The sequence below is a fragment of the Paramormyrops kingsleyae genome, chromosome 18, assembly GCF_048594095.1.
Source record: "Paramormyrops kingsleyae isolate MSU_618 chromosome 18, PKINGS_0.4, whole genome shotgun sequence".
Classification (NCBI taxonomy): Eukaryota; Metazoa; Chordata; class Actinopteri; order Osteoglossiformes; family Mormyridae; genus Paramormyrops; species Paramormyrops kingsleyae.
Genome location: NC_132814.1, coordinates 7947345 through 7963960, shown reverse-complemented (window position 1 = coordinate 7963960; position 16616 = coordinate 7947345). Strand labels below are relative to the sequence as shown.

The 16616-nt window shown below is 43.0% G+C and overlaps 2 protein-coding genes across 2 annotated transcripts; both read right to left on the bottom strand.

Moving 5' to 3' along the window:
- Positions 1 to 2548: 2548 nt before the first annotated feature.
- LOC111847864 (lysophospholipase D GDPD1) lies at positions 2549 to 10857 on the bottom strand. Its single transcript, XM_023819449.2, has 11 exons — positions 10717 to 10857; positions 10423 to 10567; positions 9724 to 9766; positions 9321 to 9456; positions 9133 to 9178; positions 8133 to 8254; positions 7630 to 7719; positions 6747 to 6880; positions 5056 to 5115; positions 4770 to 4821; positions 2549 to 3889 (listed from the first exon to the last, which is right to left on the bottom strand). The coding sequence occupies exons 2-11, from the start codon at positions 10556 to 10558 to the stop codon at positions 3755 to 3757; spliced, it is 954 nt and encodes a 317-aa protein (XP_023675217.1). The 5' UTR covers positions 10559 to 10567; positions 10717 to 10857; the 3' UTR covers positions 2549 to 3754.
- A 434-nt stretch (positions 10858 to 11291) lies between these two features.
- smg8 (SMG8 nonsense mediated mRNA decay factor) lies at positions 11292 to 15936 on the bottom strand. Its single transcript, XM_023819448.2, has 4 exons — positions 14145 to 15936; positions 13301 to 13446; positions 12327 to 13196; positions 11292 to 11887 (listed from the first exon to the last, which is right to left on the bottom strand). Exons 1-4 carry the CDS (start codon positions 15691 to 15693, stop codon positions 11678 to 11680), a joined length of 2775 nt encoding a protein of 924 aa, XP_023675216.2. The 5' UTR covers positions 15694 to 15936; the 3' UTR covers positions 11292 to 11677.
- Between the last annotated feature and the right edge of the window lie 680 nt (positions 15937 to 16616).

Sequence of the window (16616 nt, the reverse complement as noted above, 5' to 3'; positions counted from 1 at the left end):
TTTATAAGTTTTATTTAGACATTACTACATATGGGAAAGAAAAATGTAGGTAAAAATGCATAGAGGTGGTAGCTTTTTGTGAATCCATTTTGGGCACCTTGGAAGTATTACTAGGAAATACTGACTGTTTGAATCGGTAATTGTTATGCCATTTGAATGTAAAATCATCAATACGTCTATCATACCAATTACCAGAACATAAAATAAGCAATTGTTATTTTTTGCAGGGTTATTCCAACCGCCCTGTTTCTCTTGGAAATCTAAATCTAATATTAAATCTTTACAGCGCATCTTGAGGAACGCGCGTTATCACAGTAAAATTGTAAAATGAAGCACACAGGGTCGATTGTTCAAACCTGAACAAGTCACATATTTTCTTACACTCCACTGCCGTATCTTCGTAGCGCGCACTTTGGATCAATGTCGCGTTCTGATTCTGAATTAAACCCAATGTCAACGTGCCATTAGAAATCACCAAGGCCACTAGAGGTCACTTTTTTTGCGGCTTATTATAAACCTGATCTGCACATGGTGTACCTTTTGGTTTAAGGAGGGAGCGGCGCACTTTAAACAGGGTCCCATATCAGATGGTATTAAAAACCCGTTTAATACTTTGAAATTGTACATCCTGTAGGATTAAACTTTAAAGTTAGAGAGGGTAATATTTACCCAATCTTTTTAATTTGTTCTGACATTTTAAAATTTTCAATAAAAAGTGTTCTTACTTTTACTAGTAAAAGTCACGTCTTCCAAACTGAAGAGAATAGGATTCCAATCACTCACCAGATGAATTCACACAATTCTCCTGATTTTGTACTATGACTAAAAGCAAGAGTACACAGATTACCTGTTTGAACATAGGAATATAATTTTGCATATAACTTTGGAAGAGGAAGCCTACAGATCCACACAAAGGGCTACTGCAGTCTGCAGCTATATAACAAACCACGTCAACATTTAACATCTTCTTTCGAACCACAAGTTTAAACCAGTATTTCATTGCAATCCACATAAAGCAAAGTTGTGAATGGTGCATAGTCTTTAACACATAACTTAAACGAACATAGTGAAACGTAACCCAGCTGAATGCTCAATGGCCAAAGGCTGAAATCAGGCAGGATAAACTGTGATAATAGGACCTTACAATTATCAAACCAATTCAGAAAAATACAGAGATAAGGTTTTCCAAAAGACACTCAATAGCCCACACTGTCAGAAGAAGGGTCTGCCAACTGTATCGTAGCTGTAGGTAAATTTACCCTTTAGGTGACGAAATGGACTCTGTGGAACATTTCGTATCATTGAGGGGTACATTAATGGTGTTTGTGCCTTGGGGTACAAACCTATACCAGAGCTGTACCCTTTTTTACTGTCAGTGCAGATGTTCATCTAATCCCTTTTGACAAAATTTGATCCTTCACAGACTTGAATGTCCCCTTTTTTACCATTTACAGAGGGAGAACCAACCACCCTCTAAGTGCATGAATCAGACCTCACTTTTTAGCCACTAAGAAAACAGCTGAATGTGTTTTAATATTCATATAAGATTCATACATTAATTTGTATGTCTGTATCATATGCATAATATAGCACAGGCGTGTCAAATATTTGTTCATTTTTAGCTAACAGAGCATCTAATTCTCAAAACACGTCAAACAATAAATATTTTCAAAATATGTTGAAGATACAGGACATTCTGGAATGGAGCTTAGTACCCCCAACGTAGACCGAGAGCTAAACCAAGAGCGTAGGTTTGGTTCCAAAATCAGCCCCTTTGCCCTCCGCCCTCCTAAATGCACACAGGACTTCTGCAGTGTTGGTAGGAACATGTCCCTGTCATCCATACCCAAATCTGTACCCTCAGACGGGGTCCCCCAGTTCTGGTCCTGGAGGTCCAGTCTGTGAAACACACCTTATTCAGCTCACCAGCCAACTGCCAGGTTTGGTAGGTGTGTCTGAGCAGGGAATCTACAAACTGTGACACAGACTGGCCCTCCAGGACCGGACCTGGGTAACCCTGCCCTAGGGCTATGAACTCAAAACGTGATGTCAGTGCTGAGAACAGGATTCTGCAAGCTGGCCGGTTAAACAAGGACACGCTTTTCACACCGAAAGACATCAAACCATCCGAAAACTGATCATAAATTGCACAGCCTGCAGTCTTAAAGATCAGGACTGAATCATACCTGAGGGAAGTACGAGTAAGTGTTGCCCAGTCTCAGCGTTGGTTAATCCTGCAAGATCACAGTTACTGCTTTCTCTGATTCAGCTAACTTCATAATTAACGAGATTATTGACAATCTATCCCCTAGTTCTGGATGATAACGCATCATATATGGGTGGCTCTCCTTTCGGAAACCATGTCACGGAGTCTGCAAGACATAAAAACATGCTTAAAATATGAGGCACGGGGCGAAGAATCAGCATGAACATTCACACAGGTGATGTGTTACTAAATAACATGCTTCCCTTATGATCTGGTTGATTTTTCCATTTCTATCATGTTTTATAGTTGCTTGGCACCTGTAAAACAGCTTGTCACAGTCAATGGTTTTAATAACCAATTTTAATATAAAACAATATTTTTAAAAGGTACTTATGAAACTGCATACATTTTTCAAAGTATACATGACTAACATTGTATTACATTAAAATATGTCATTTACTTCAAAAATACATTTGTTACAGTGATTTTGGTCACTGGCAATAGTGGGACACAAATTATTTAACATGTAACGCCTAAGTCTTGCTCTATTAAACTGTATCCATGAGTGAAGAGCCATCGTAGACGAAGCATCTCAAGGAACGAGAAGGTGAATCCATTCTAGCTCATTTTATTTAATAAATTTATTGATAATTTTGTTTCTAGGGCAATGACATGTAGCAGCTTCTACACATCACAGGTGTTAAGTGCTGTAAGGGCTGGGTAACTGAACTTTTGTAAAAAAAAAATCCAGTATGTCTTATTACATTGATTATAAATGGTCACACAACGTCACCTTCCATTTTAATCAGAATGTCACTGGTGTTGCACCACATCTGTGACACCAGTGACTAACATTATTGTCATTGATCCAATTATAAAGCTATGAAAATCAGATAGGTGTTTGTTCTTTTTTGATGAAATAGTCTTTATTAAGAGTATCTTATTTATGTCATTAGAAACTGACGCATTGAAATATAAATTGAAAAATCAGCAAATTTATGACAAACTGAATGCCTCGTGATGTGATAACACCAGCAACAAACTGACAAAATCGTTTTACATCTTAATTGTGCATACATGATGATTGGGCATGTTAACAGACATATTAAGGTGGTTTACTTTAGGGATTAATTAAACTGATTTTTCGGAATTCATCCGCCACCATTCACACTCCAAATGGCCCTTATATTCCACGGCAGAAGACTTTTGAGAGGTGTCCGATTTAAAAAAATATTGAGATATTGCCTCAGTTTTTTTATTTGCACCTTTCCGAGCAGCAAAGTATGTATCTAAAGTAGGCACAGCCTTAACAAAAGTCAAGGTAATTTATTCTGTGATACATGCATATATGAACCTGTATCAGATGTGATGTCAGTACAAACGTTTCATCACAAGATAATGAAGCTAAAGACATTATGAGGTTGGCTTTAAAAATATAGTGCATATGGGTGTTCCCCAAGAATGGGGAAACCCCGCCCTGCAGACCATGAAGCAGGGCCCTGAAGACCAGGGCTCTTACGTCCAGCAGCTTAAGTGTGTGGCAGAAGCTCAGTGGGACCTTGTCATGCCATTTTGCTCCATGAACTCCTTCAGCTTAGTGGGGAAGTCTGTCATGACTCCAGTGGCCCCCAAGTTGAAGGCTCTCTTGAATTCTTCCTCGTCGTTCAGCACCCAGACGTAGACCTGGGGAAAAAATGGAGCATGTGCGTTCCGGCTGGTTTGAGAGTGCCGGACACAGCCGGACTTTTAAGAACCATGTGTGACAACATTCCAAGATGTCATTGAAAAGTGGCAAAATTACATAAATAAATTCAATAGCAAACCATTTAGTGCCATAGTTTCTAGTTTTTTTGAAATTAGACTTTATTAATAATTTTGGTAACACTTTACCTGATGGGGCACAAACAATTAGTAATAACTCAGTTTCTACTGAAGTACAAATAATGAAAAAATATAGTAGCTACTTGAGATAAAATATGCATTATGATTCATTAATGATGAACAAACATGAGATCGGTATTTCACTTGTGTTATTCATGATTGTTCCTTCAGTAGTTCACAAACATTTATGGAATAAATATAGTAACTGCTTGGCATAAAAGATGCATCATGATTCATTAATGACATCAGTATCTGACTTGATATTCAGTCACAAAGGTTTATAGAATAAACAGATAGAGTAACAAATATAGTAACTGCTCAGGATAAAAGATGCATTATGATTCATTAATGATGAATAATCATGAGATCAGTTTGTGGTTCATTTTTATACAAGTAATAGCATAATACTATATTTGTGCCCTGTTAAGTAAAGTGTTACCATAATTTTTTGTGCAGCCATTTTAAATTATTCAAATTTTTATTTTTTGTAATTGAGCCATTGCTTTTGTAATCAGTTAATTAGGGCTGGGTGATAATATAGTTATATTAACTGAAAAATATCAGGATAAACACACCCACATCCACCCAAGACACAAAGCAGAATGCTTCATTTTTTTTAGCCGAAAGAAAAGCATGAAAGCATGAAAAAACGATCAACAATTATTCCACTTTTTCCTGCTACCTGAATTCCTCTTGCAGTTAAGTGGTCAAACAAGGCTTTTCTCATCAGCAGCCTATGAAGAAGAAAAACGGCGATTCTTAAACATTCACAGAACACAAATAAAACCTTTGTCAAAAACTGAAGAATAAAAGATGTGGTTTACCAGACCATGCAATAGCAGTTGTTTTTATTCAGGTAATTTAACTGCGAAAAACAATTGCTATTGAATCGTAAGCAAAATTTAACGCGACTCCTCCAGAGTGCGCAGTGTAGCTGCTGTTGGGACTGAAGCTGTGGAAATACTCACGTGTCGGTGAGCCAGACGGCTGCCCTCTGGCTTCTCGTCATATTTTCGGGACCCTTCAGCCTGCCCAGACATACAAAATGGGCAATTTAATCAATACGAGCCAGAGAACGGTCCGAGAACGCTGGCCATGATGGCCAAGAATAAGGGGCAGTCGGTAGGCATCAGGAGAACAAGGATTCACAAGAAGGACATTTTGGCAAAAGGTATAAACAGCGTGCATTACGGTTTGGACAAGTCAGACTTACGGAATAGGTTAGAAACAAACCCGGAATTTCGGGACCCTAAGGCTACGTTCCTTTATGCGTCACATACATAGTTGTTCAAGTACAACATGTAGCGAAATGTATAGCTGGTCATTCCAAAGACCGTACATAAATATAAAAAACTAAGAAAGGTATAGAAGGTATATAGTGCGCAGATATTTAAGTAATAGTATACCTTACCCTACAGTGTGCATATATTTAAGTACCGTAATCCATGCATATTAAAACTGTTTTGTGTACTGAACCATAGTCTGGGGCTAGTAAGGGCCAACAGGGGGTTATCAGGCTGAAGCGACTCAAACCTGACTTTTTGCCTTAGCGTGACACAGATCTGATTTTTGCAGGGCTGTACGGACACAGAAGTCCAGCCTTTTTAAGTCAGATTTAAGTCACTTTCACATGTGGTCCTACATCACACACGTACCGGATTTGTGGCAATGCGGCATTAATGGAAACGGTCAGACAGGAATTCATGCGTTTTTTTGCCTATTCGCTGAGCGCTGTCATCAGCTGGCAGCTCCGGCAGCACGACAGGGCGACAAAGGAGAGTGACAGCTGTGACAAAACGTGTCAATGTGCGCCGGTGTGCCGTTTCGGGGGAGAGTGACAGCTGTGACAAAACGTGTCAATGTGCGCCGGTGTGCCGTTTCGGGGGAGAGTGACAGCTGTGACAAAACGTGTCAATGTGCGCTGGCGTGCCGTTTCGGGGGAGAGTGACAGCTGTGACAAAACGTGTCAATGTGCGCTGGCGTGCCGTTTCGGATGACAGATGCGTCCACATTACAGTTTAATACGGGACACTTGTATTTATGAATGTGGACTGTCAAGATGGGCAAGTCCGATCTGAGCAAAAAACAGGAATTAAACAATGAGGTCTGTAATGTCAAAGTTGCCTGAATTTTGAGATCCCCAAAAATGTGCAGATGAACTTGAAAAAAGTTACATAATTTGTATATTTGAACTATCAAAATATTTAAATGTATAGATAATGCCTTACATTCTAAACTGTCAAGTGATAATCTATGCATAATAGGTGAAAAAAATAGCAATTACAGTTTCCTCAAATTAGAAGAGATATCAATATATGTGTATTGTCCAGATCTCTGCAGGACGTTACCATTTTAAAAGATATAATTCTTCATTGACAAACTTCCTTTCAACCTTCACCTGCTATGCTTATACCTAGAGCATATTATATATAATACAGCATAATGAAACCTTCACACTAGACACACAGTGTTGCTTGAGTATTGATCACAGTGAGAAGGACACTGCAGCTGATTCACACACAAACTAAGCCACCAAAATGCTGCATTCCGGGCTGCAAACGGGAGACTGCAAGGCATCAACATCAGCAGACAAACAGAGGGATATGAGACACACACAGATCGCCACCAGCAGGGCACATCAGCACACTGCAGCTCTTACTTTCTGATGATGGACGGCATGGGGATTTCCAGGAACTGCTCTCTGAGGGGCACGAAGGGCAGCAGGCCGGTGTAGAAGAGCCCCACCAGCATGACCACTCTCCTCATGCTGAACAGAATGGGAATGTGGGGATTCTGGCAGGAGGGGAGAGTTACACAGGAGTCAAAAGGAGAGTGATAGTGTCGCACCGCATGACCTGGCCACCTGACCCAAACACAGAAGAAATGGTCTGGGAGGAGTTTGACCAGAGAGTGGAGGAAAAGCAGCCAATGAGAGGACCTCCTTCTGGACGGCTGGAAAAGCATCCCAGGAGGCCACCTCATGGAACTGGTGTAGAGGAGACATTTGGGTCAGTCAGTCCTGGGAGTAACTGAGATTAAAGGCGCTGATGAAGGGGCCAGTGGTGGGATCACTCTGCTGACTCAGGGATTTGAACCAGCAACCTTCTGAGTTTCAACCCAAAAGACTGCCACCACAAATATTTTTTTTGTTTAATACTTTTTTTGGTCAGTACATAATTCCATACATGTTATTTTATAGTTTTGATGTCTTTATAATTATTCTAAAATGATAATATTACAAATAAACCTTTCTATGGGTAGGTGTGCACAAACTTTTGATTGGTACTTTAAAGAGCACATTACATTTAAAGAGCATATTAAAGACCGACCTGCAAATAGTCTACGCTCTTTCTTGGCTTTTAGCATGACTTAACGTGCAAATGTGACACCGGGGCTTATAGGTCGAATCCTCTTGTTTTGTTGAACTTACATAAAGCATCACATAAACACATATATCAGATTATACATACAAGTCCATAAACATGTTAACAGCACTGAATGGTTTAGCAGCCATGAACCCTGTGCTCAATGGCGCCACCTACCTCCCTGTAGCACTTCTGCACTATCTTGCTGCTGGCATTGCCCCATACGGTCAGGTGCTCCCGGTTATACTGCTTGACTAATTCTGAGACCTGCAAAGAAATATTTTCAAAATGCAGTCACGTCCTTGTACTAGGATATTTTAGCTCGTGGGAGTTATACTTACACAAAAATGCTCTGAGGCCAGAAAGAAAAAAGATTGGTTCAGAGAGATAACCAATCAGATTGTAGGGGTGGTGCGTCCATGCAACTCGAAGGTTGTCCCCACCTCCTCTAGTTGCTTGAACCCGCCTCCTCTACAATCTGATTGGCTATGAACCAATCATTTTTTGCTTTGGCCTCAGAACATTTTTGTGTAAGTAAAACTCCCACAAGTGTTACTTTAGGGGTTAGCATATGGAATAATTCACACACACACACACACACACACACACACACACACACACACACGCACACAAACCAAAACAAGGGCTCATGCATTGACGCAAATGCCAAGAAAGCACACCTTCTGTATGAGGATGTTGTCGTTGACTTTGATGTCAATGTTGACGGGAGTGTCTGGGAAGGAGTCAAACACCTCTTTCAGCAACGGGATGCGCTTGTCCTCACCTCCTTCACAGGAGGACTCTGTATGCCAGACAGGTGAAAATCACACCCAGTCATTCACATTGCAGGCACAGCCTTCATGTGAGACAGCATTTACATTCCAGGGCCAAGTGATTCTGCCCAGCCTGTATCTGTAACTTCAATCATTACTGCTTGTGGTCTAGCTCTCCTGAACGCAAAAACATACTGCTTATTTATGACAGCCCATGACTGAAAAATAAACTATGACATTTCATGATCTGAAGAAAAAACAAGCCCAGATATAGTGGCAGGTGACAGACTATATAGTAACAGTATTTCTGAACTAGTTAAGGCTCAGGATTCACCTTTTTCTGTGGTCCTTAAATCACGACCTAGATTTAAAAAAATCTGAACCATATTTATTTCCAAAAATAATAAACTAATAGCACCATAACATACATAATGTAGTAACAATAGAATGAGTTCATGCACTGCAAAAAAACAAAAAAGTCTAACATAAAAAAACAAAAAAACACTCCATGACCCAATGAAAATGGTCCCGTGATCCATTTTTGGATTCCGATTCACCAGTTGAGGTTCAGTGCTATAGGAGTCCTGATGTATTGTTTTCACTGAGAAATATTAGTTTCAGTTTTTCGTTTTCAAGTTGCATTGTTGTATATTTTATGAGTAACACTATGAGATTCTAGTGTTACGGTTGCAGGGAAAGGGACACGTGCACAGGGGGACAAGAAGACAAACAACAGTGCAATAAAGGACAAAACAGCAGCACAATAAAAGACTAGACAGTGCAAGACAAAAGACAACATAGTGCAATGTCGACCCAAAGAGCTTGACAGGGGTACCTACTACAAAGAGGAAGTCTCAGATACTCAGAAAGGGCAATTTCTTCCCCTGGTTTAATATGCAACACTCACCACTTTGGAAAGTCACACCAAGCTTGCACAAGTATGGAGGCAGCGCCTGCAGATAAACACACACGCACAGAGATTTTAGCTGGACCGCATAGAGGAAAGGTGTTGAAACACACTGGGGCAGGAGGCTCGGAATGTCGTTCAGTGAGTAAGATGGGTTAGGAGTAGAAGCCCGCAGCAGGAGAACTCACATCATAGGGCAAATCGGAAATGCAGGCATTAATGCCAGTGAGCCTCTTCAGATTGGCATCATGTGACACCACGACCTGCTCATCCCTCGTGAGATGACAGTCCAGTTCCAGCATGTCAGTCCCCAGCTGCACCGCGCTGCAGACCAAGAGAGAGGCGGAGCCGCGCGAGGAGAGCAGAGGAAGAACCACAGGCAGCGTTAAATACTCAGAAAGGGAGACTGCAGTACGTTTAGTTTACAGTGATTACGATTAGCCTTCTATTCCTGACTGTTTAACATTCAGATTCTGGTTGAGACTGGGAAAGCTGGACAACTGGACATCTTAAACTGTCCAATCGCTGGAACGTGAAAATGATCTTTGCGAAAATATCCACATGCAAGCGAGGTGTCAACGAATGACATACTGTCTAAAGGCTGCCATTGTGTTCTCCAAGTTCTCGCCAGCACCTGGAAAAAGAAATTGCCAAGTCATCGGTCTTACTGCATTTGAGGAGTTTCACGTTTGGGCAGATACTTCCCGGATCCCGTGGTCTCATACATGCTAAAGTATCAAATAACTAAATCTACAATTACACTAGAAGAATTCTAAAGAAACTTACCATACCGAATACTCTCTATGACTGTACTTTTTGTATAGCCTATTATGCTCTTCCGCCCAGAGGTAATGTTTTGAAAAAAGCAGTTTTAAGAATAAGAGTATTGATTACTGAAATCCGTACAAAATCCATCAAGACAATCAACAGCTTGTAAATACCCAGAATGCAACCTCGGTTATAGTTAAATCCAGCGAAAACCTGACACCTACAATTGTCAAGATTATCCCACTATAATAATATTACTATAACAATACTGTGCCGTATACGCGCAATATAATCATGTGCCAAAACATACTGTAAAGTATCCGGACATGGGATCGGGAGGGTATCAATCGAGAAACGAATCATGTTGCATCAGTGTGGGACTGTCACCATTAAATTCAGGTTATTGAAGCGGGGATACGGGCACAAAGACTGTCGCGTGTAAATAGAGTGAATCATTCCGGACCAGACCGCCCCAGAAGAGGGGAAGTACAGCGCTGGCGAACCGGCTGTGGACTCACTTACCGCCGCGGTGGGAGATGTGTCTGCTGAGGAACTGCTCCCGCTTCCTCCGATGCAACAGAGACGGACACTTGAGAAAAAGAGCCGAGGCGAGGACGTATCCAGTAACGGCGGACAGGACGTAAACGGCGGCGCACATCGTTCCTCGCTGATCATTCCGAAAGCGCAAGGGAAACGCATATCAGAAGCGAGCACAGCAGGCAGGTACACCTGTACCGAGCATCGCTATCACCCCGAGATGCTTGCTGGCAATCAGTAATAATAAAAACAATACCCAAAGAAGCAGAATTTACTTACTTGTTTGTTTTTTAAACTACCATATTCTTCGCGCGTCTGTAAACGTCAAGTACTGAGTGCGCAGACAGCGCGCCGTGCAGCAATAAACAGCCCCGGCGCCAGCCGATGACCAGATATGCAGCACAGGAAAACGCGGCGCATGCGCAATGGGACGAACGACTAGCTTGTGCTCGAGGGTCACGTGATTAAAACAAACACCCATAACCATGGAAAGATTAGCTATGCATACACACAAACAGGAATACACAATGCACACCCCATGTTTTTTTGTAACAACGTATTCCATACGAAATTCCATTTGAAGTGTCAAGCATCAGTTCGTGCGAATAGAGAGAGCTGTGTTTCCAGAATCACATTTGTATATGAAACACTGTTGCAATTTGGGAAATGAAACACCTAATGACACTAAGTAACTAAGAGGGAAGCAGAACAGAAGATAAGACAATCCATAAATAGATGCATTGTACAAATCATGGTAAATTCAAACAAGGGGTTTTAATCTAAACACATAAAACAATCCAAAAGTAATGTACATGTGCTAAAAATTCACCAAAAACCCATACTATCCTTAATAATTAATAATAATAATTGCTACTTTATTTTTTTATAATAAAGACAATGATAAAATATAAACTGGCATTTAATTTTCTTAATGTCATGGACTAGAGAATATGTACACACTGTGTAGAATCAACCAATGTCTCCCACAAAACAACAGTAGTGGCAATTTTGTCCACACAATGATATTTTTCATAATTATTAAATTCCAATTCAACAAAGTATAAGCACAGGTCCACTGAGTTTGTGTTGTATTTGGGCAAAAACATTTTTTTCTAACTGGAAAGACAGTGGAATTAACTATTTAAACCCCCCAACACAGCTGATGTCCGTAGGTCTCCCAGAGATGCATGTTTGTTGTGCCAGCGATAGTGGAAGGCAGATGCCCGGAAGGCTGTGGCCATTAGGGTGTGGGGCTGACGGTGTTGGCACGCAAGACGCCCCTCAGAACACGGTAGCTGGCCAGCGGCTGGTTCTCCTTGGGCGGGTAGCAGGGCCCTCGGTCTGTCACGTAGGCGTACGGGAAGCGTAGCACCCAGAAGCTGTCTGGGGGCAGAAGCAGCTCAGTCTGCTCTGGGTGGAACAGTGGGCAGGGGGGGGGTCCCGGCTGGACCTGTTCGGAAGAAAATAAATCACACTTTAAAGACGACCGTCTTTAACATAAAGCAAATCTTGAAAGGGCGACAACCTGTCTGACATTCTGTATTAAATGCCAATGTAGCAAATACACAAACATGAACAAGCCTATAAAATCTTACAATTATTACAAAATCAATTCTGTCAAAACCAACTGTCCCACATGATGGAAATCAAATTATACTGATTATATATCTTTTCCATCACCCACTCATATGCCATTAGTGTATAACCAGATAAAGTTACGCAATTAATAATAAACGCATTAATTTCCCCAACTTGGTTTCTGACATAAATAACTTGTCTGGGACCAGTATTCAGTGTTGATATGAAATAGTAATTCAAAAGATGCCAACATAGGCCAACTGTAGTCAAACTGAACACACAACGTTGAGTCCCATTTGTACACAGCCTACCTGTGGGTTGAGAATAATGTCTAGAGGTGCGTCAGGAACGACAACGAAGAGTCGTGCTAGCTGGGCGTAGTGAGGCTTAAGGCCCCGGCCTTGGGCGGGAGAGGGGATGTACAGGGGCATATCGGAATTAAGAACGCGCGTGGCGGGTTCTTTGACGGTGCCTGGGCCGAGAGCCTTCACCACCTTGTCTGGTCCGGCGCTTAGAAAACGGCGCCCACGACCATCTTCATATTCGAAGCCAACGAAGGCACGGGCCACATCATCCCGTCTGCGGCCCCGACCCAGCCCACTGACTCCCCCTCGCTTCCCGGCCAACGCTTTGTTTGGCACCGGCCAGGAGGAGGGGCCTCCATCGAGAGGCTCGGAAAGTCCCGGCTCCTCCTCCGAACGGCAGCGAATCACGATGTCCCAAGGAAGCAAGAAGGCGGAGCCTGGGAGGAAGCCGGGTTGCTCCAGACCAGTGTGGCAATTGTAGGCCTTGGCTGGGCCCAGCTTTACCAGAGACCAACTAGAAAATTTGGGTAAGAGACCCTTGGGACAACCGGAGTGCATCATGCCTGGGAGATACTCCACGGTGGAGGGCTGTCTGTCCACTAGACTGGGCCTTTTCTCTTGACCCTCTGCCCCTTCCCCATACGTCCCAAGGCTGTCCGTGGAATGTCCCAGGCTGAGGGCCAGGCTGAGGCTAGTACCCTCCCCAGGAGAATGTCCCAAAGTCTCCTTCTCCTTTAGCCTCTCTCCTTCCCCAGATGCCCCTGACTCAAGGGGCTTGTTAGCTTCATTAGACGCTGGGGCCGGATCTGGCGTGCTGGGCTGAAAAACAGGGAAGTGGATCCTCTCCAGTTTGCCACAACACTTCTCCTCCAGCATCTAAGAACAAACATTGTGCAAGAACGAGTTATTTCAGAAAATGCAGAAATAAGACGCAGACAACTGAAAGATATTTTGGAGGTGCAGCGACACCGAACACTGACTTGATAGAAGTCATAGTTGGCCGCTTGGATGTCGAAAGGATCCTCGCGAGTGGCCTGCTTGCGGCCACAGTTACAGGAGCTCGTGGAGCGCCCCCTGCTGTTGTGGTAAAGGATGGGCGGGTTCCGGTCCATCTCCGGCTTCTCCCCTGCACAGAATTGGAGGGAGAATCTTTTAGACACACCCAATTACTGGCTTAGCAAATGAATAATTACCAAATCATACTGTGTAGGAAACAAAGTGTCGACAAATGAGCTGGCCAGATGGTCGCTATTCATCAAACCCGATTTTGTTTACACGTCGCTTTGGACAAAAAGCGTCTGTCCAATAAATATAAATGTGTTTGACATGAAAACTATTAATCTCGTAAGGGTGGGTGTGTTTATTTCACAAGGGTGGAGTTTTTTTCCCTGCTTTCAATCATTATACAAGATTGTGTTTTGCGCTCCCTCACCTCACTAACGGCATCTACAGCCTACAGCTCAACCCAGCTCACAGCTGCATGTTCTTTACAAATAAAAACCAGAAACTCATCCTTGTACTGAAGCTGACTTTTGTTTTCATTTCTCTGACCTGATTTCATTTAATCAGTTCTCTCTCAAATCCTCAAATAAATCCTTATTCCCCGCTCTCATACACCTCAGGTGGTTGTTTCATTCCTCCCAGAGCACAAATATAGAATTACAGATAACATATGACAAAACAAAAGACGCATTTCCAATACATATCAACTGCCACTAGTAAAATTTAACCTAACATATAGCACGTAATAATGTAAACATTTTCTGTGTCACCTCTTTCTATATCTGTATATAAACAGGCTGGTCTGGCTGTATTGGAATTTACCTTGCTTGGGCAAGAGGTGGAATTTATGGACACAGTGTTGATCTGTGAGGCTCCGTTCTTCACATAGTTGATGCCCGTTACTCCAGAATTTGTAGCAGTCTTCATGCAGCTGCACTGCATAGCGCTGGAAGGCCACGCCACGCGCGTGCTGGCTGTAAACCCTCAGCGCCTGCGCCAGTTGGTTTTTATGTACCGTTGTAGTGTAGTTATGGGGCAGGTTGGACTGGTACGCGCTGTGCGCAAGCGGGAGCGCTTTCTGACACCTGTTTTCGGAGAACTTGGAGTCTGCGTCAAGGAAACCCTCTAACACCTTCATCTGAGCTTGCAGTTTCATGGCAAGCTCAGCAGACTCTTCCTCGTTGCTGTCGATCAAGACTTGATAGAGTTTAAATGCAACCTGGGCCCATTTCGAGTACGTCGGTAGCTCAAAATGAGAGGGCTGAGGATTGCGACCCACGCTGTCATCGAAACCCTTCCTGGTCAGCACAAGATCGACGTGCTGCCACAGAAACTCCTTCAGGGTGCAGTCCACTAGCTGTCCGCCGGCAGTAGAGAGGCTGCTGTTCTCCACATTGAACGAAGGCTGTCTGGCAGCGTGGCGCATCTGCTGGTAACGCCTGTTCCCAGGCACCGAAACTCCCGTATCATTTTCCCGCAGGGCGCAATTCGCCCGCAGCTGCCCCAGCAAGGCACCAATCGGATCTTCGTCGGGCCCCGGAATCACGTACACGAATGCCTGGTTTGCGGGAACGGTAAAAAGGCAGTTACTGCTTTGATTGGTGAGGACTCGACTCTTGCGGAAAATCCTATAAATTTGGTCCTCCAGTGCATGCTGCAGGCGCCTCCGTGGCGAGTGCTTTTTGGGCTTCTCGGAGCTTCCCCCGGGCGCATCCGCGCCGTTTCCGCTCAATCCTGACGACCCAGTACCCCCGCTGACTTTCAGCACCCCGTTCATCTGGAAGACGAAAAGCAGGCGTGGAGGGCATGGCCTACAGTTCAGCTTCCATTCCTTGGACACCGAGCAGTCCTTAATAGCAGCGCGCAGCAATGGCAGCACTTTCTGCCGCAGAGCATCCAGAGCACGAAATAGTCTGTCATAGGTAACATCAAATGAGCACGTAGGATGAACCAGCAAAAGGATATGGCACAACGAGAATAGGTACAGCAACTGTAAGCAGTGCTGCTTTTCCGCCCCTTTCCAGAAATCGTGCGCTTCGGAATGTCCGATCCCAGTACTCAGCGTTTCACACGCTCGGAGAAGCTGCCGGTTGTCATACACTGAAGTGAGCACCAGGTACAGGACGCGACTGTCTTGGCTGTAATACGCCTGGATAAAGCTACCGCCGGCCGGACAGTCTGCCTCATCTGGTCCGAACAGAGGGAAAATATTCTTATCCGCCAGGACGTTAACGAGGGAGTCCTTTGCGGAGTCAGGCAGCATAGCGCTTTTCCCGAAGATGCCCAGCACACAAAGGCCCTCATCTTTGTACAGTGGGTCTTCTGCTATTTCTGACAACAGTAACGCACCCATACTCATGGGCACCGCCATCTTAAGGTCGGACCATAATGTCCGAAACACAGGTGACGTAAACGTCTGTGAGTTTCAAACAAAACCTTCCGTGCTGAAACAAACGAGGGCTCGATACTTTGGGTTCACGGTCCCACGAGGTAATAGTTAAATTAAAGAACAGATAAGTCAAGCGTCCTTTTTTAAGAACTCGCCCAACTTTCCACAGAGAACTTCTCGTTTTTGGTGCATTGATATGCATCAGGGTTATTCCAATCCTGGTCCTTAAGGGCCGAGCATTGCTGATTTTCCAGCATTCTTTTACTTGTGAGCCAGGTGTGAAGCCTCTGCAGCCAATCATAATCAGTAATTATTAAAGTAAGTACGTAGAACTGACAACACAGCCTGAATTTGAAACTGAGAGCCAGATTTGAAGAGCCCCAAAATCTACATGAAGAAAATTGCAGTGGAGATTTTTACAGCAAGCTGAGGACTTCGATTTGTTGGAAGGCCTCTAATTGTTTTATTTTTTTCTTTGTTTTGTATTGTTGTCATTGTCCTCGGATATTGTTCATGCTCTGAATGTTCTTGTGCCTTTGTGTTAGTATAACTGTATTTTGAGCATTAAAAAAAAGATGCCTGACATAAGTAGTTTTGAAACAGACAGTATTACACATGTCCATAAATGTGATTAAGGTTCTTTAAAATGTATTGTAGTTAGGGCGACCATAGCAAAAGGAAAATATGGTCATCCTAGTCTGAGTACAGTAGCTCTATGCTTTAGTCAGAAAACATTTTCATCATAACCCATGTTGTATTTTGAAATAAACATTTCCACAACTGTTATTGTCGCTGTTTCAGAAGGGTAATGTCTCTCCGACATCCATAATGAAAAGGTCAGAAAGTATAAAACAAAAGTACTTTTATATCCAGAAAAAATAATAGGGGATTTTAGAATAAAAGCA